This window comes from Prionailurus viverrinus, chromosome B2, assembly GCF_022837055.1.
Source record: "Prionailurus viverrinus isolate Anna chromosome B2, UM_Priviv_1.0, whole genome shotgun sequence".
NCBI classification, from domain to species: domain Eukaryota; kingdom Metazoa; phylum Chordata; class Mammalia; order Carnivora; family Felidae; genus Prionailurus; species Prionailurus viverrinus.
In genome coordinates, this window is record NC_062565.1 from 128,638,297 (window position 1) to 128,659,359 (window position 21,063).

A 21,063-nucleotide genomic window follows, 5' to 3' on the forward strand; every position below is an offset into this window, starting at 1 on the left:
TCTAGAGACAGAAAAAAAAAAACAGCTACAAATGAGACTGATAAAGCCATGTTATATTAGTGATTTGGAATTTATGAAGAACATTGCTTTCTGTGATGTGAGTTTTTTCCAAATGATAAGCAGCTCATAGTATAAAGTTCAAAACAAAATGAAATATTATTTATGAGATGTTTGCACTTTCATAAAACAGAATAGAAAAACTGTGTAAAACATTATGTTTAAAAAAATTTTTTAATGTGTGTTTATTTTTGAGAGAGAGAAACAGAGTGTGAGCAGGGGAGGGACAGAGAGAGAAGGAGACACAGGATCCAAAGAACACTCCAGGCTGTGAGGTGTCAGCATGCAGCTGGATGCAGGCTCCGACTCACTGACCGTGAGATCATGACCTGAGCCTAATCGGAGGCTCAACTGACTGAGCCACCCAGGCGCCCCACCATTATTTATGTTTATATGTAAAATTAAGTTAAGCTCTGGGCTTGATGATTGTAAGCTAGGTTTTTGCATTGGCAGAGATGTACAGGACGTTTCAAGGTTCTGCCCAGTAAGGAACAGTTTTTTATTATGTGGAACTGTACTGTCTCTTTTATTTCAAAACATCAAGCATCCCTGGCCTTGCCCACATAGCATTTCCCAATCATTCAGATAACCAGAAGCCACCCCCAGATATTTCCAAAACAATGCCTAGGGTATGGGGCAATGCCCATTGTAAGTCAGTGTTTTTGAGTTTCCTTGAGACAAAGTAGTATAAGAGAAAACAGACTTGGAGTGTGAAACCTGAAATGCTTCTCAGTGGGTATCCCTTCTTTGTATTCTGAGGTCCCTATAGATCCACTCTGTTTTAGCTCCCTTTCCCATCTTTTATTGCTGATCTGATGTTCTTTCTGTTTTTCCGGTGTGCAGCACCATACTAGATACTTGAGGATACAGAAGTGGTTTAAACATGATGGTGGAATAGTCACGTTTAAAGCTTTAGATAGTTCAGTATGGTTTTGGAGAGCACCAGGTGGGTGAAGGAGAATAATGAGGCTTCAGATTAGACAAGTAAGTCATAAGACAGATCAGAAGGAAGATAGAAGGCCTGGAATCTTCAGTTAGTGGGTTTTTTGAATAAAGAACTATACTCGGGTGTGCTTTGTATGCTAGGAATCTGTAGAATGGACTAGCAGGAGGAAGAACTGCAAGTCATTTGATGAAAGAATTGTTAATAATTATTGTGGAAGTTTGTACAACGTAGGTTTTTTATTTGAGGAAAAACGATATGTTCAGACAGATTATAAAATTTGAGATGCAGGTATGACATCCACAAATAAATCAACACAAGACTCTTAGAAATAAAGACAAGATGGAGCGCCTGGGTGGTTCAGTTGGTTGAGCATCCAACTTCGGCCCAGGTCATGATCTTGGTGGCTGGTGAGTTCAAGCCCTGAGTTGGGCTCTGTGCTGCCAGCTCAGAGCCTGGAGCCTGCTTCAGATTCTGTGTCTCCCTCTCTCTGCCCCTCCCCTGCTCGTGCTCTGTCTCTCTCTGTTTCTCAAAAAATAAAACGTTAAAAAAAAAAAAGGAATAAAGACAAGAAATCTGCAAAAATAGAGGTGACAGTTCAAGTTAGATTATACAAACACTAGGGGAAGAAGATAGTTTGAAAGAGTAGATGGTCAAGTAAACATCCTAGTAAACACCTATTGAAAATGCAAGAGGAAGATGTGAATTAAGAAATACAGAAGTGAAGAAAGTCAAGATATGAGAGAAGATCATGATAAGGCAGAAAAGCAGATCGAATTTGCCCAAGACTTCCAAAAGGACTGGCCTTGCTTCTCCCTCTTCTACTTACTTAGGGAAGCTGCTTTTGTTGCCGTTTCAGAAGACCACAGTCCTTTGAACTTTTAAATGCCAACTGTGAGGATCCCCAATAGTAGATAAAGTAAAAATACAGGGGAAAAGAACAAAATGTCCAGAAGTCCTAAGTGAGTAATGCAGGTTTTTTTTTTTTTTTTAACTTAAAAGATACATGGATACTTGCACATATAATTAGTATGAGGTTCATCTGCATTTCAGAAGAAAAATCTAGGTTTACATTTAGGTATCCCTAACAGAGAACAGCTTCCTTAGTTATTTGAATATAGTAACTAGGGCAGGGACTCTGAATATTTGGGTAAATGGGAGGGCTTCAGAAGGAGTTAGGGGAGATTGTTTAGAGACTGAAGATACTGAAGAATATATGTAGCAACAGAGTAAAGAGACACTTTCCCAAAATGTTGACGCTTTTTCTTTCCCTGTCTCACCACCCAACCTGCTACCTAAGTTCTTCTGCCTTGCATTGGTACTAGACTCAAATAGCATCTGTGTTGGTGGTTAAAGGATCCGGGTAGCTGGAGGAGTCCAAGATGGTACAGAGAAAAGAAGTTAGGCATTCTAAGGCCAGCCTGAAAAGAAAGTGTTGTTAGTTATTTGATTGGGGTGAGGTTTATTCTTTCACCTTCACCATGTAAATTATGCATATTGATTGATTGATTAAAAGCAATCTTGTTTTTTAAGTTTATTTATTTAGAGAGACAGAGAGAAAGTGCCAGCGGGAGAGGGACAGAGAGAGAGAATCCCAAACAGGCTCCACACTGTCAGTGCAGGGCCCGATGTGGGTCTCGAACCCACATACTATGAGATCATGACCTGATCCAAAGTCAAGTTGGATGCTTAACTGACTGAGCCACCCAGGTGCCCAGTTGTGCACATTTAAATTGGGAAATGTGTGTACACACAATTTATGTGTAATTATATTTTCACTGACTTACATATGTTATAACATGCAAAGTTTGTACATCCATTGAAAGTTGTGCATATCAAAATCAACAAATTGCTTGACACAGTGCTGACATTTCTTATATTCATTATCATACAATGCTCTTATATGACTTGTAAACTGATTTTTGACCATGAACTAAATACAGAGAGTCGGCCAACAAGGAAAGTAAAATAAGGGTGAGACTGACTGTCCATCTGCCATTAACATAATGCCTGGGCCTACCAGTTTATCGGCATACTTGCAGATTCTCTTTTCTCTTACTTTTAATGTTGGATTTTTGTTTCATCATGTTCCATGTCTGCTAATGGCATCTTCATCATTATTACTGAGATTTAGGTTTTTCCAAATAATGGTTTGAAATGTCAGATAATTGTAGGTAAAGCTCCACTGAGTGGAATCGGGAGCAATCCACTCTGGCTGTGACTTTACCAGCTGTCACCAGTACAGATGAGCAGGATGGTGATTGGCATCAACCCTCTCCCCTACGTCTTCGTGGGTGTCCTAAGAAAATCTGAGGCTTGTACTTATTTACTTGTGATGTAAGCCCAGTATGCCTAAAACAAGACACTGACTCTTATAACATTTCTTATTTCAAAATAACTGTTAAAAAGATGAGCTGTTTTAGGAGTGCCTGAGTGGTTCAGTCAGTTAAGCATCACGATTTCAGCTCAGGTCATGATCTCGCAGGCTGTGAGTTCGAGCCCCGCATCGGGCTCTGTGCTGACAGCTCAGAACCTGGAGCCGGCTTCAGATTCTGTATCTCCCTCTCTGTCTGCCCCTCCCCCACTCACGCCCTGTCTCTTTCCCTCTCAAAAACTGAATAAGACATTTAAAAAATTAAAAAAAACAAAACTGTTTCAAAAGCTATGGGTATCAACTGGCTACTTGAAGCATTTAGCAGTTTTAACTCATTCCCTCCTTTCCACTTCCACTTAGTTTCATCCACTTGAAAAACACTAGCAGGAAACAAGTGGGAAAAGAATGAGTTTAAGGATTTCAGGTAGGCAGATTTTTTTTTTTTTTTAATATATACTCCTGTAGGTATAGTTCAGGATTCTATAACTTATTTGTTCATGTATAAGGTGAATGCAGTGCTGCATTTAACTAGATATATGCCAAAGCTTTTTAACAAATCTGCAGCTTTCCTCAGAAATACTTGTTTTCCTTGCTTCTCAAAGAATGCTGTTTTAAGAAATGCTAAAATCTATAACAACACAGTGGGGAGGAGAAAAGCATTATAATTGTCTCATACTTTTTATTTTGTATTTTTAAATTATCTTTTAACTTTATCATCTTTACAAACAAGGGAATGGTGGTTTTTAAATTAATGTTTTTTAAAGTTCTTAAAATGTTGTTTTTGTTTTTTTTTTTTGTTTTTTTGGTTTTTTTTGCTATCAGCCCTGAAAATTTACTTTATTTTTTTTTTTTTTTAATTTTTTTTTCAACATTTATTTATTTTGGGACAGAGAGAGACAGAGCATGAACGGGGGAGGGGCAGAGAGAGAGGGAGACACAGAATCAGAAACAGGCTCCAGGCTCTGAGTCATCAGCCCAGAGCCCGACGCGGGGCTCAAACTCACGGACCGCGAGATCGTGACCTGGCTGAAGTCGGACGCTTAACCAACTGCGCCACCCAGGCGCCCCTGAAAATTTACTTTAAACGTAAAGAGATAGTGGTTGTCAAATGCAAGCCCCACTCAACTCCAAACCAAGAAGTCATTTTACCTCTTTGGACTTGGTTTTTCTTCTGTAAACTGGGAGGCCAGCTCCACCAGTCTATGAGTATATGTGCCATGTGTGGGAGAGGTGCTGGAAAAAGGAGAATGAGAAACAGATGAAAAAGCAGACAAAATAAGGAGAAAAGCAAAGCAAAAATAGTTTTAGGTTAGAAGCTACAAAAGGAGGGGTGAAAAGCTAACTTACATCGTTACATAAATGAAAGTGGGAAGTAGACCCACTGAGAATATCACAAAGTACAAATTTCTAGTAAGAGGAAGGGAGAGGAAAGGGACCATTATCCGAGTGTTGTAACACAGAGAGTGGGCAAGCTGAACACCACCTGGGGCCTTCTGTATGACATTTGTATGTGAAAATTTTGAGTCTTCTATAATGTATTGCCTTGCAGGGGGGACTTTGTCCATTCTACTCTTACATCTTCTTTGGCATTAAGTGTAAATTTCCACCCTGAGGAAAATCTCAGAGTAAAAAACAGAGGCTTTTTTGTACCATTAACATAACAGTTGGGGCGCCTGGGTGGCGCAGTCGGTTAAGCGTCCGACTTCAGCCAGGTCACGATCTCGCGGTCCGTGAGTTCGAGCCCCGAGTCAGGCTCTGGGCTGATGGCTCAGAGCCTGGAGCCTGTTTCCGATTCTGTGTCTCCCTCTCTCTCTGCCCCTCCCCCGTTCATGCTCTGTCTCTCTCTGTCCCAAAAATAAAAATAAACGTTGAAAAAAAAAATTTTTTTTAAATAAAAAATTTAAAAAAATTAAAAAACATAACAGTGATTATTTGGTACTTCAGATGTTGCTATAGTTTAGCTTTTCATTTTTCTGTCTATAGATGGAGATAAGGTTCAGACTTGTTTACACAGAACTTCTTTCCTAACTCTTCTAAAATGTAATAGACTTCATTTACTCACAGCATTTTTCTTGGTCTGTTCCCTGATAATTTTCATTTTAAATTCAGGTCATAGTTGCACAAAAGTAAAGTCTGTATCTTCTTTAGTTTTTGACTTTTTTTTTTTTTAAATATTTTATCTGCCACCATTCTGTATCTTAACTCTGCTATCTCTGTTTTAGTTGTACCTGTTTAACTCTTTTAACTGTGCCTTCTATAATTCCATCTCCGTATTTAAATTTGTTGTTAAAATAAACTTCTGGCATTTCTGTAGCTACATGGAAATCAGTGTCCCAGTTTTAGCAATAGAATCACCAGAATATATATTAAAATTTTTAATTTTGTATTTTAAAGCAAGGGATGTTTAAAACATAAATACTTTATTTTCCTTCTATGGTATCTTGTGCAATCTGTTCATGACCAGTATTGTTGATAGACTTCTATTGTATTTTAGATTTGTTTCACTTCTTGCAGTGTTGAGGAGCAGACAGCATTTTGCCCTTTTTCCTTCATGGTCTTTGGTTTAGGTTTAACACTGCAGTTTAGGAAGAAAATAAAAATCGCAGGTAAAAGGTAAAAATACTATTCTTATCTATTGAGTTTCTGCTAATTTGGGGGGGGGACTCAAATGAATATGGCATGTTTTCTTGCCCTCACGGAGCTTGTGTTCTAATTTGAAAAGAGAAGCTAACTAATTATGAGGATATATGGTGTAGTAATGATAAAGTACAGGGAAGAGATTCCACTCCCGCCACTTGCCTGGCACTGTGCTTACACAATTTAGATTAACCTTATTTCACCTTTTACGACTCTGAATTACAGTAAGAACACCAATCAGAAAAATATAAGTACTTTGTCCCCAGATGCTGTGGCCCGGAACAGTATTCTCAAACTCTGATGAACATCCAGCCTTTTTTTTCTTTCTTTTTTTTTTTTTTTTTTTTTACTTTGTACTTTCCATTATGTTGCAGACTGATAGTTTCATAAAATACAAGTAATAATTGAATTACTAGAAAGGTGAAATTTAAAAAAGATGTGTAAGGGGCACCTGAATGGCTCAGTCAGTTGAACATCGGGCTCTTGATTTTGACTCAGGTCATGATCCCAGGATCCTGGGCTTGAGCCCCACATTGGGCTCCACGCTGAGCAGAGCACGGTGCCTGCTTGAGATTCTCTTTTTCTCTCCTTCTGCCCTTCTCCCCCAGTCACAAGCTCTCTCTCTCTCTAAAATAAAAATTAAAAACAAAAAAATTTTTAAAAAGACATACAAAGTACAAGCCTAATTTGTTATAAGTTTCCTAAATACTCTGAATTTCTGTACTATCTTGTCACAAACTGGTAAACAGTTTGCACACCCATACTGAGTGTCTTTTGATTGGCACTGATCATTGGCTTTTCTTGAAGCCCCCAGAGAATCCTGTTTATATCCTGATCTTACTCTCCCTGCTCAGAAAACAGAGCTTTGCAACCTTACCGCAGTGATTATATATATGAATAGCAGGCTGGGAAGGAGATAATCTGTCTAAAGTATCCATTTGCACTAGAAGGTTCTAAATTAAGCAACATCTTATTGCTAACCTAGAAACCATGGTGGATCAGGAGTGATTTATCTAATTACAAAAGCATGTGTTCAGTACATACACCATACCTTAGGTTTTTATACTTTTACTGTATGTACACTGAAGGTCCCAGCAATTATAATAACAAACAAAAATATGAGGGTAGTATCTCTTACTAGAGTAGGAATTCCATATATTTTGTATTTGTTTCTGTGTAATAATTGCCAAGAAGTGTGTGCACCTCATATTCATTTAATTGTGAATGAATGGAGTATGTTTGCATGTAGTGTTAGTACAATGTGACTAAGAATGCTACAGGCATTGGCTTCAGAATTCCATACGCACTTCATCACTGTGTTACTTTGGTAAGTTATTTGATTTATATAAGCCTGTTCCTATGTTTGTAAGGTGAAGAAAATTATAATAGTTATTCTTTCAAGTTTTTCTAGACTTCAAATGAAAAACTGCATGTAAAGCCTTTAGCAAAGTGCCTAGCATATAGTAGATGCTTAAAAAACATTAGTTTTTGCTTTCACTCCTTGATGGATAATGTACTGTACTATATTTATAAAGGGCATCAGCAAATACATGGCAGTTTTAATGCAAACTATCCTAAATTGCTCAATCTTATGTATTTACTTCAGATGAATTTATGCCTTATTATACAGAAATACTTATTATACAGAAATAAGTAGGCATTATATATCATTACCACTATGTTTGGAGACCCATCATGTGCAGTTGGAGTCCCAAGAAAGAGAGTAGAAAGAAAATATAGAAGAAAAAATATTTATAGAAATAAATGACCGTAGATTTTCTAAAATGAATCCAACAAAGTCAGTGAACCCTAAGTAAAATAAATACAAAGAAAACCATACCTGAGAACATTTTGGTCAAACCAGTGAAGTTCAGTGATGGAAGGGAAAATCTTGAGAGAGTGATCTTGGGAAATAATACATTGTACAAGGGATAATGTGCTTTGAAGGTAACAGTGCTTTGAAGGATAGTTGACTTCTCATTTTTTGAAAAAGTAGTGGCAAAAAGATAATGAAATTCACATATTTAAAGCACTGAAAGGAAAAAGGAAGAAAAAGCAAGGAAAAAAACCCTGTCAGTGTAGAATTCTGTATAGAGCAAAGCTATCCTTCAAAAAATGAAGGTAAAATAAAGGACATTTTCAGGCAGGTTAACTCACTGCTAGCAAATCTGCTCTAAAGAACTAAAGAACAGCAGAAAGAAAGTTTCTTTGGCCTGAAGGAAAATGATACCAGATGGCAGCTTGGATTTCCAGGAAGGAATGAAGTACACTGGACATAATATGTAAATAAATATATTTAAAAGACTATATATTTTTTCTCTTCCTTCATTTCTTTAAAAGATCTATGCCTATTTAAGTAAAAAATTATTATAACTATATATACATATTTGGTAAACCCAAAAGAAGGCAGATAAAGGGAAGAGAGGAAAGTAAAAACAGGTGGGAGTAATATAAAACAATATAGCAAATTTTAGGCCTAAATATGGCTATATCAATACATACTGTAAATGTAAATGGACTAACACTCTAAAAGTAGAGACTGTCAAACTATATAAAAAAGCAAGCTATAATTTTATACTGTTTACAAGAGACACTTTTTAAGTACAGAAACATATTTTGAAAATGAAAGGACAGAAAAAATACTGAATGCCAATACTAAATAAACAAAATTCCTGGTGAAATATTAATATTAGACAAAGCAAACTTTAAGAAGATGTGTTAGTAGAGGTAAAATGGGACATTTTATAACAATAAAGGGTTCAGTTCATCAACAAGGTATTATAGTTATAGATGTGTACATACTAAGTTGTAATCTGCATAAAACAAACATTAATAGAAATAAAAATATAGAAAAATTCATAATCACAGTTTCAGATATTAACACCCCCAGTTATCATTAGAATGAGTAGTTTAAAAACAGTAAAATTAATAAAGACTGGCCAAATATTGGTAAGAATGTAGAAAAAATAAGAGCTTTCATACATTGCTTGGTGAAAATGATAAATGTTATAACCACTTTGGGAAAAGATTTGGCATATTTTTATGAAGTTAAATATACACCTACCCTTTTACCCAGCAATTCCTCCTTGGTATTTATCCAAGAGAAATGAAAACTTATGTCCAGAAAAAGACTTGTTCAAGAGAGCTCATAGGAACTTTATTCATAATAGCCCAAAGCTGGAAAGATCCCAGATGCCTACCAACCTATGAATTGATCTCAGCTGTTACTGAGATGTAAAAAGGTACTGCAACACGGATGGATCTTAAAAAGATTATGCTGAGCAAAAGAAGACTCAAAAGAATGCAAACTGTGATTCCTTTCATATAAAGTAGTACAATATACAAATTTATTCTAGTGAAAAAGTTAGGGTTTGTGTCTGTGTATGTGTGTGCAAGGGCAAATTGATCTGGAAAGAGATATAAAGGAAACTTCTGGGGAACTAGAAGTATTCTATTTTGATAGGAGTATGTTTTATATAGGTATATCTATTTGTCAAAACTCATACACAAGATTTATGCATCTCAAGGTGTATCACTATTGCTGCAAAAAAAGGTTAAATATTGAACTATTATTTATAGGTTTGGTTTTTCTTAATGGTATTAGGTTGGCAATTCCAAAATTGCTTATTCTGTAATCTAGGATGGAGCACAGGAGTAGAAATACATTGAGAGAGCCAGTTTTCTCACTTCTGGGGAAAGAAGTTACAATAGGATGGGAGAAGACCAGATTGTGTTATGCTGTTGGGTTGGAATTGGAGATGTCCATATTATTTGTGCTTATTAAATATATTAGATAAATAGAGCAAAATGGATACATGTAGTATAGTAATTGTGTAGTAGTATAGGTAGTATATATACTATAAATGTATGTATAATATATGTATTTGTGTATATACACATATCATACATACATAGATGTGTGTATGCATGCACATAAAATATAGTTCTTATAAGGGACCTAGAAGCAATGATGCACCAATAGCAATGAGAGTACCCCAGTGTCTGATTTGGGGTTCTAAATACTGTTCATCTATAAAAGGAACCAGGACTCTTACAGAAAGGCTGAATCTAGGACTGGGTCAGGGAAGACACTAGATGAAGCTGGTCCTTTGTCTTGGGCTAGAAAATAAAATGTTTATATGATCTTGGGAACATGTCAAAAGGATCCAGAAACCAACTGGAAAGGGTTTCCACTGTCCATGCTGGGGACAATTTGAGAATCAAAATGAGAATGATATTAGTGATAACTCAATGAATAAAATAAGAATCAATGGGTCTGTACTGAAACATACAATGAAATACATGAATGAATGAATGAATGGATGAATGAATGATGGAAAAACAGAGAAGGCCTTTTACACTAGAATTCTAATAAATGTAGAAAAATGATAAAGGTAGAAATAATCGGGTTTAAAACGAATGGGTGGGAAGTTTGATGAAGAGTGAGGTAATTCTGTTAGTTTCTAAATGTCTCCTCTCAACTGCGTACTAATTTTAAAGCAGAAAATAGTCTCAATGGAGAAACCTGTGTGACATCACTTTAACCAAGTTCTCAAATCTAACACAACCAGTATTGGAACCAACCAATACCATATGCCTTCTAATAAGATGAAGTGAAAAAGACAAACATCACTTCAGTGCTAATCCTGCTAAAAATGCATAACCTGAACCTAATCATAAGGAGATATCAGACAAATCCTAATAAATACATGCTTTACAACTTAGGCTGTTTTGTTTTGTTTTGTTTTGTTTTGTTTTGTTTTTTAATGTTGAGGTTGAGAAGCAAACACTAACAAAGGCTGGCGGTTCCAGATTAAAGACTAAAAACACATGACAACTAAATAATGCAAGCTTCTTAAATGATATAAACCCAGAAGAGGAATAACTACTGGGGGCATTAATAAAATTGACAGAATTTGTTGGAACTGTGGATCAGAGAATATTCTTATATAAGTGTTAAATGTCCTGATTTTAATAACCATTGTGTATAAGATTGTCCTTGATCTTAGAAAATGCACAATGGAAGGGTAAGGGGCACAGTGACTTCTGACTTACTCCTAAATGGTACAGAAAAAAATGCATATATATAAATAAGCAATTTGCATATTGATATATGCATAAATATGTGTATATTAATGGATTGATAAAATGTAAACAATTGGGGCATCTAAAAGAAAGGTATATGAGAGAGTGTCTTGTAAAACTTTCTTCTAAGCTTCATGAAGTTGTATAAAAAATTATTTCACAAAGCTGTGTGTGTGTGTGTCTCTCTCTCTCACTATATATATATATATATGTATTTTAAGATAATTTTGGTTCTTTCTTACCCCAGTGGATTAAGTATTAAACAGTTAATAATCATACCTTCTTTGAAAATCTTTTGGCTAAATTTGAATGTACATTCCAAATATTATAAAACTAGGATAGTTAAATTTAAGTATTTATGTATTATAGTTTTGTATATTTATTTATGTAAGTACATGTAAATTTAAATGTTTATGTATTATGGGTATGATTTTTTGGTACAGTTTTATAAAATTCTACTTGTTTTGAAAAATATAAAAGTAGGGGCGCCTGGGTGGCTCAGTCAGTTGAGCCTCCAAAATTTCGGCTCAGGTCATGGTCTCACGGCTTGTGAGTGCAAGCCCCTCATGGGGCTCTGTGCTGACAGCTCAGAGCCTGGAGCCTGCTTTGGATCTGTGTCTCCCTCTCTCTCTACCCCTCCCCCACTTGTGCTCTGTCTCTCTCTGCTTCAAAAATAAATACACATTAAAAAAAAGAAAAATATAAAAGTATAAAAATGTTAAATATATCTTAATAATACATGTAATATTTGTACATGTAATTTGTGATTATAAATACTTCAGTGTTTGAGTCATTGTGGTAATAAATTTGTTGAATGTGTGTTTTTCAAGCATTTCTCATTGTATTTTGTCCAGTGTCCTGGGAATTTAATAGAGCCCTTGTTTCTATACTATATTTGGGAGCATCGAGGGGCTAAGTATAAATATATTATCTGTGGTATTGCCACAGAGTTAGAGATTATTCCTCTCCTTTGTATCATTAAGTGCTTTGAAATGTTATGAAAGCTACGGATTCTCTCCCATGCATTTGTGCATCACATTTTTGCGTATAATTCTGCGAGTTTCACAGACATCCTCTACCCTAACCACTGACCCTTCTTTGCAAGCCCAAGTCAAACTGCATACTCGAATGTAATATTCACATTTATTCCTTAGTGAAAAATGTTTCATTCCAGTTTAGTGTTTTTTGTAGTATAGTTCCAAGACAGCCACCTTCAGAATCATTTGGGGTATTTGATTTTAAAAAAACATGTATTTCAGAATCTAGTATCCTATCATTCATCAAATATTTATTAAGCTCTACTATATATCAAACATGGTTCTAGGCACAAGTAATGCAGCAGTGAATAAAATCCCTGTCCTCGTGGGAATCATATTTCTCTGGTGGAGACAGACAATGAAAAAATGAATAAATAAAATACATAGTATGTCAGATGGCAAGTGCCATGGAGAAACTCAAGGTAGAGATAGGAAGGTCTATTTAAAACGGGTGGTTGGCGATGGCCTCACATTTAGCAACATTTAACAATGCCTTGAAAGATAAAGGGAATGAAATACAGAGATGTTCAGAAAGAGACAAGAGAAAGTACAAACCTTTTGAAATAGTAAAGGAGGTCTGTTCAAGTTCAGGTAGTAGCAGTGAAGACTGGCTGAATCTGGAGTGAGAGAGATTAATAGAAGTGAGACTGGGGGAGGAGGAGTTCAGTGAGAATTGATAGGATTTAAGTGCTATTTTTAAAGTATTTCTTTCACTCTAATGGTCAAGTGTGGAAGTAGGGAGACCCATTAGTTCATTACTAAATAATCAAAACCAGAAGTAGTACTGGCTCAGACCAGTATTTGCAGTAGTAGATGCTGAGAAGTGGCTGGACTCTGGATATATTTTGAACAGAGAGCTAACAGACTCTAAAAGATTTGTTGGTAGATTGTAAGAGAAATAGAGGACTAAAAATGACTCCAGTGGTTTGGGCTTGAACAACTGCAGGAATGGAGTTGCCATTTACTGGCATATGGAGGAACAAATTTAGTAGGAAAAGATCAGAAGTTGGTGTTGAACTTTGAATGTTTTCAACTATCTGCCATACAAGTGAAATGTGAGGTGAATATAAGTCCTGACTTTCACAAGACAGAACTGAGCAGAAGATACGAATTTGGGAGTTGGCCACCTAACGTGGTACTTAAGGCCATAAGAGTAGATGAGATCCTTCAGGTAAAGTGTCAGAAGAGAAGATGAGAAGTCCAAGCAAGAACTGAAGCCTCTGGCCTTCCCCACCCTGGAGCTAGAATCAGGAGCACCCTGCCAGGCAAAGAAAACCAGATGACCTTGATAACCCGGAAACCAAGTGAAAGGAGGTTGCAAAGAGGAGGGAGTGCTCAACTTTTCACTCTGATAGAGTCAAGTAAGATGACATCTAAACTGTGGATTTTGCAAGAGAGAAGTAATCTGTAACCTAGACAAAAGCAAGAACTTGACTGGGTGGGCTCAAGACCAAAATCCAAGAGGAAGAATTGGAGCATTCTTTTTCAAAGTGGCTTTTTGGTATGCTAATAGAGAATGTTTTCATAAGATTTCCCATAGTTGAGGCTAAGAAGTTTTGTTACTATATCTTCATGGGATTCTTACATGCACCAGGTTTGAGAACCCCTGCTGTAGCCTGTGCTTGGTATTTGCTAACCATTCTTCAGTATAACAAGCGCAAATGATTTAAAAATTAAATGGAAATTCTACTTACCACTGTTGACTCTAGTCAATTGGCCCAAATTTTGGGCAAAATTGGCCCAAATTTGCAGTTGTCAGTGATTCTCATCAATCCTGTAACAAAACAGGAACTTAAAGGCCAAGGACAAAAGTAAAAGTTCTTTTTGTAATTCCTGTTTCCCAGAAAGGATGTCTAATTAGCCAAAAAGAGTTAAAAGATGTCAAAAATATTGACATCTTGAAAATTTCCTCTTAAAACATTGTTTTATATCTAGCATCCTATATTTTAAAGAAAATAAAATTAAAAAGCAAATTCGTTGTAACAATTGCCAAAATGTTCTGTATTACATATTATAAGCTCCAGGTTGCAGGGGTGTTTTGAAAACAGTGCAGAATAAAAAGCAAACTGTTGTATGGATTTATCTGCTCTGGGGAAATGTTTTTTTAATGTATATACTAAAATGAAGCCATCTTAGGTTAGCGTAACATTTTTAAACTTCACATACTAATGAAGGAACCCAATGTGGTTTAAATATTTACACTATTTGTACTATGATATTAGGAATGAAGGAACCTCCTGAGGTTAACACAATACAACTTAACCCAACTCAGTCTTTAGCATTAAATTATTTCATGCCAAGAATAATCTGTCCTATTCTTAAAGCTGAAGAAGGCAAATTAAACTTTCTTAAGCAATTTATTCATTTTCTTTCAAAGGGGTCCTCTATATATACCAAAGTACAACCTATATAACATGCATTAAGTAGCTGACCTTTTAAAGCTAGTGTTCCCTTATTTCATATATTCCTAAATTGCAAAGTGCACTGTGCTAATTATAGCTTATTAAGGCAGCCCTGAATCGAGTGGTTGGCTTCACTGCAAAATAGTGTGATCTTGGGTAAACCATTTACTTTTGTATTGCCATTTCCTCATATTTATAATCATGGGATTGCAGAATCCTAAGAAAGGCGAAGGAAAGATTACAGACTTTGGGTAGTACAGGTGCCACGTGTAGTAATGGAAGTTATTGCCCAGCTTTCACTTTGGATTCCAAAGTTCACACCTACTTTGTTCATCGTTATCCCCAGCACTTAGCATAGTGCCTGACTTGAATAAATGATAAATTATGTGTTGACTTGCTGGTATTCAGGGAGCCTGATAAGGAAGTAAACATTTGAACTGAGCCTAAGGAGACTTTTGTCAGAAGAGGAAACCATCTTAGATAGGGAGACTAGCATGAGAAAACACTGTAGGTGAGCCAGTCCTATCTGGACTCTGACCTTTTGTGTGATGAAAATGAGAACCAAACAGAAGAGAAATAGAGACTTTTTTCTCTAGAGTAACTGTGAAGAAATGAAAACTTTAAATGCGGATGCTTCTTTTGAAGAGCTTCTTTGTGAAGTAGAATAAATTATAATCATAGCTGGAAGAAAATGTAAACCCTGTACAAAAGACTTTTTAGTAGAATATATGAGGATTGTTTGATAAGAAAAGGGAAATTAAATATGGTACGAATTCAGTAATCTGGGAGTTAACTTTTTTTTAGGTATCTATATACTTATCTGTAGTAGTATCTAGATCATTTTGCATAAAAAACTAAGTATCTGTGCTGTGTGCAGTATTTCTATTTATTGGCGACTCAGTGGATCTTTGCAAAAGGCAAATTATAATTGTTTCCAACATAATGAAACCGCATACAAGTCGCCTGGAGATCTTGTCATGGGGCGGATTCTAATTCAGTAGGTCTGGGAGGTGCTTAAAGATTCTGCATTTCTAACAAGCTCCAGTCATGATTATCATAAAGGTCAGTTGGAATATAAACTAAAAATTACTAACCCATCCAAAATTCTAAAAGCTTTCACATTTATAAATTTTTGTCTTAATTTTATAGTGTGTAAGCATCAATTTGAAGGCAGGAAAGAAGAAGAGGCAACTCGTAGGTTCTTTATTGATATTTTCAGTTCTCATAACAACCCCATGAGGTGTATTACTTTTCCCCTTTTTGGAATTGAGGTAACTGAGATTCGGAGGTGGTCAAAAAGTTAAAAGGTCAGATTTGCCTAGCTGTCTGTCTAGTGTCTGTTTTAACAACTGCATCATCTTATTTTTCTTTTTGTTTTCATAATGTGTTTTCATAGATTTGTACAGATCAATTTTTTCTTCTTTGGTGAAATAGTTGAATCTGTTGTTACTATCTTTTACATTTAATTTTAGAATTCCATTTAGCTTAGTTCTCCCCTGTCCATTAGAGTTACAAGTTTTGCTGGAAGGACACTCCCATATTTTCATTGCAGACCTTTTCTAAAATTAGAAAATCATAAAAGGGAACTAGGCATGTGTTTTGAGGAAGATAGCTTTTTATGGTCTGTCAAGCACCAGACAGCTGGTAGGATCCAGTGGGGAAAGGGGATTCTTTGCCATATTCTTGCAGAGATACAACATGGAAAAATGGGTTTTATCTGAGAAATACCATATAGGTTATCACAAATGTATATTTTCATTTGACTTATTTACTGCAGTCTAATACTAAAATATTCCTTCTAGAATGTGAAACACAGAAAGTATGCAAGGTGGAAGGCAACATATATCCATAACTGTTTAAAGAATGGAGAGACTCCTCAAGCAGGGCCTGTTGGAATTGAAGAAGATAATGGTATGTATTTATTTATCTAAGCAAAATGATTTAGCAGAATCATAATTGTTCCAAATATTACTCAAAGTTTTTGGAAGAAACTGTACACTTTTGTTTGTCGTGTTCTAAAATCTGTGAAAGTTAAGTGTGAAATCATAAATCTAGGGACAGTGAGAGATTAGGGCCAAACTGCTCTAATGTCTGTGTCAACAAAATGGCCTGCCTCTCTCCTACCTATAATCAGATTTTATTCCAACATAGAACAGGTAATCCATTTATAATTTATAAAATATTTCCAAACCACAAAGACACTGTTATTTTTTACATATCTATTTGAGGTAGATTTTTTTGGCAGAGGGGAAGATAGTACATTCACATGGTTCAAAAGTTATAGAGGATATAAAATATATGAAATGAGTTTCTCATTTCCACCACATCCCTCATTTGCCCAGATTCTACTAAAACCCAAATAAACATTATTTTCAGTTTTTTGTGTACCTTTCCATATGATTTTTTATGAATTTACAAGTACATAGGAATATATATCCTCTTTTTTTTTAAGGTTTTTATTTATTTTTGAGAGAAAGAGTGGGGGAGGAGCAGAGAGGAAGACAGAAAATCTGAAGCAGAGCCCATATCACCTGATTTCAAAAGTATTATGCTAAGTGAAAGAAGCCAAACACAAAAGGCTAAATACTATATGATTGTATTGATATAACATCCCAGAGAAGGCAGTGCTCTAGGGACAGAAATCAGATAAGTGAGTACCTAGAGTGAGGGAGTGGATTTACTACAAAGGAACATGGGAAAGCTTTGGAGATGATGGGATGTAGTGGTTGTACAGTATATAAGTTCGTCAAAACTGTATACCCAAAAAGTAAGAATTTTACTGTATATAAATTATATATCACTAAACCTGCCTTTTAAAGACCAAAGGGGTTGGGGGGAGACAAAGAAAACCTTTGTGTTCTATTTATTTAGTATTCAGGAGACTGTTTAGAGTGTTATAATGCCACTTGGTGAGAAAGGTACACTGTGGTTTTGTATATGAATACTCTGTGTAAATGATTTTGTAGTCCACATCTTAGAGATGCAAGCTTTCATGCATTTCATGCTTTCATTTCAGGTTAATTTCTTGCTATCCCTGAAGCGCTCTTCATGATATGCCCTTAATATAATGTTTTGTTTTGTTTTGTTTTTAGTGTTTTTTAATGTTTATTTATTTTTGAGAGAGAGATAGAGCACAAGCAGGGGAGGGGCAGAGAGAGAGGGAGACACAGAATCTGAAGCAGACCCCAGGCTCTGACCTGTCAGCACAGAGCCAGACGTGGGGCTCGAACCCACAAACCGTGAGATCATGACCTGAGCCAAAGTCGGACACTCAACCGACTGAGCCACCCAGGCGCCCCCCTTATCTAATGTTTTAAATAGTCTTTTACACATAGAATTCTTCTTGTAATTATTTTATGTAATAAATACCTTGCATTCATATAGTGCCTTAAAGCTTACAGATTATTTTCACATTTCTGAAGCCCTCAGAAATCCCTTAGGAATTGTTACTACTATTTTACAAAGGAGGAAGTTGAGGGGTTTGGGCCTGCCTAAGGACTTAGAACCTCACAGAGGAGAACTAGAACTTGAGCCTTGGCCCACTTACTCGGAGTCCTGTGTTTTTTACATTCTTCCTTTCCTACTTTCATATCGACTGTAGTCCAGAATGTTCTATGTCAGGCCTACTGTTAACAAGCGTCCATGGGAAAATAGCCAGCATCCTCAGGCTACAAAGCAAGAGTAACCACAATGTGGCATCAACCTACTTTACCATATCTCCCTCCTAAAATACTCATCTTTCTTTACTTACCTGAATCCTGTCTGTGATATTTTCTCCTTCATCTGAATTTCTGCAGAGCTATTTTGTTTATATATGTTTGTAAAGTCTTCATAAAATATATAGCATTTAATAAAGTATCTTCATAATTTATGTTAATTTTTATCATTTATGGGGCACTTGCTAGGTATTAGGCACTGTGCTAAATATTTTACATATATAATTTAGTTCTCAGAGTTTCTGAAGGTAGCTGCACATCCCTGTTCAAGCTCTAATAACTAGTTAATGAAACTCAGTATTGGAACCCAAATCTTTCTAATTCTGAAGTCTGTACTCTCGTTATACATTTAAGCAGATGCATTTTTTCCTTCAACCAGTTTGACATTAGATAACAAGACTTAATACATATTTGTCTTCCCCACTGAGTGTTACAAGAAAATTTCTACGTCAGCCAGTCAACATAACTGTTAATTTAACATTCTCTTGAGAGCATAGTACCAACATTATGAGGAACACTTCTGTGCTTTAGACATGATGTAGAGCCCTAAATTTGGAATGAACTCCCACTTCCCAGGATATACCTTTGTACTTAGATTTTTTAAATGTAATTTTTTTCATTCATTTTTGAAGAAAAATTTTTTAAATGTCATTTAAATTTGTTTTAATGTCATTTTTTAAAAGTCATTTATCAGCTAATGCTGAGTACCAGGGATAGTACGAGGGATAGATACCAGGGAGTACCAGAGATAAATAAGAGACATGGTCCTTTACTTAGGAGCTTACAAGCTCCTTAGAAGCTTAGCTCCTTTACTTAACAGCTTACGTCCTCATGGGGAGCAATAGGTTTAATAAGGAGTTATAATAAATACATGATAGTAAGAGATTGTGCTTATTGAGTCTCCAAAGAGAAGTTGAATTAAGTCAGGTAAACAAAAAACAAAGGATGAAAAAAAGCATCTTCCAAAGCAGCAGGGAGGCCAGTTGAGAACTGGCTGGACTGTAAGTATTGTTTGCGGGGAGGAGCATTTTGGGGAGTGAGTTGAAGGATAATTCTGCATATTGTGAGATGAATTCAAGGGCTATTAATGACCTAAATTATAAATAACAAAAGCCTGGGTGAGATATTGGCCATGAGGATAAACAGAAGGAAGTGTAATCAATAGAACATAGAATACTTCAGTGACAGAAGAAATGGAAGATGATCCCTAAGTTTCCAGCCTTTCAAAGAAATGACTAATACAACATGAGCAGGTTTGGTGGGGAAAATTAAGAGAAGACACTGAGATAGTCATGTGATTACTACCTGGAGAAGTCGCAAGTGGCAGATCTTCTTCCAAAGATTGCAGGAGAAGGTTCTGGGCTAAAGGTAGAACTTTGGAGTTGTCAGCCTGAAAGCAAGAGATGAAACCAAAGTAAAATGTTGGATCACCCATGGAGAATGGATAGCTTAGGACCTAAGGCCAGAGATGGAAACTTTCTTCACATTCAGTAATTACATTAAATTGGAAACCAAAGCTGAACCACTTCTATTATCTGATTACATTTAAGGTGCCTTTTACACATTATTTGTAGTAAATTTACTCATGTTCTAGTTCTCATTACGTTCAAACATTTGGTTGGAGACACTTTACTTCTTGTATATGGTATACATATATTCTTAAATATACCATGAAAATATCTTTTTTGTTTTAAACATTTTATTTTTTCAGTACTATTTCAAATGTGTCATTTTAGGTACATCAAAATGCCTAATAATCAGTGTTATTTTTTCGACATTCTTTCAGTATCAATGACTTCTCTAATATTAACGTTTTTAACTTTTGCCCTTGAAAGTATTACATTTTGATTATTATCATGATCACTTTTGTTCTGAAATGGTTTCTTTTAGGTTCTATAATACTACCTTATTAGAATATTAGATCTATATAATTTTTGTTGTGTTTTCCAAAAGTTGGCTTAAGTGGAGCTTGTAATTTGTATTCGTTACTTTTATTCTGTTTTTGTGGAGCTTCTAGATAGTAGAAAATGGTGAGTTACAGAATACCAGTAATAAATCCTTTAAAATATGAAGAGTTTTTTTCACTCTGTGCTTTTTCAAAACAACTTAAAATGTAACCTGGTGGCATAATCAGTGTCATTGTCATAACCTCTAACAGTATATGCTCAGAAGTGGTTTATGGCTCTACCAGAGGATGTCCTTAAATCTGAATGTGTAAGAGAAAAGTCTTCTTTAAACTATGATTTTCTCGATATACCATTATATTCTCTAGTGTTCTTAAATTAACTCCTGACGTAAAAAGTATTACATTTAACAAAAGTCTAATTCTCTGGAATTTAATTTCTAGTAAAAACGATTTTTAAAAAAGTAGATACCACACCTTAGTTAACTTAGAGTAAGAAAAAAGAGAAATATACTTACTCCTGAAAATAATACTGTATGGAATTAAGCCCATAAAGAAGCCACATGCTTAGTACAAAAATAGCATTCTAGGGAAAAGGCTCAACTGAAGGGAATTCTGTTAACATTCAAACTCTGGGCTTTCATGTCCATTTGAATTCAGTATCTGCAAAATGGTATTACTTCTGACTGGTCATTATTAACCTATACTCCAGCAATAAAAACTAATGAAGGTAATTACATATTTCATATTTCTAGTGATTTAAAATTACTCTCTTTCAACAAACCATAAGATACAGTTAACCTCAGCATTTTTTAGCCTCGATAAATATTTCCTATTAAGACCTGTAGTTGAAGAATATGAGAGATATAAAATAAGTCAATACATTATGAATCTAAAATGTAATCTTAA

The 21,063-nt window shown here is 35.5% G+C and overlaps 1 protein-coding gene across 3 annotated transcripts in view; it reads left to right on the forward strand.

The window, feature by feature from the left end:
• VTA1 (vesicle trafficking 1) overlaps nt 1-21,063 on the forward strand; it is an 86,438-nt gene that overhangs the window by 42,886 nt on the left and 22,489 nt on the right. For all 3 annotated transcript variants that reach the window (XM_047859818.1, XM_047859817.1, XM_047859819.1), the window contains one exon: nt 16,338-16,446. In XM_047859818.1, the coding sequence (XP_047715774.1) occupies nt 16,338-16,446 (109 nt within the window). The remainder of the gene's footprint in view (nt 1-16,337; nt 16,447-21,063) is intronic.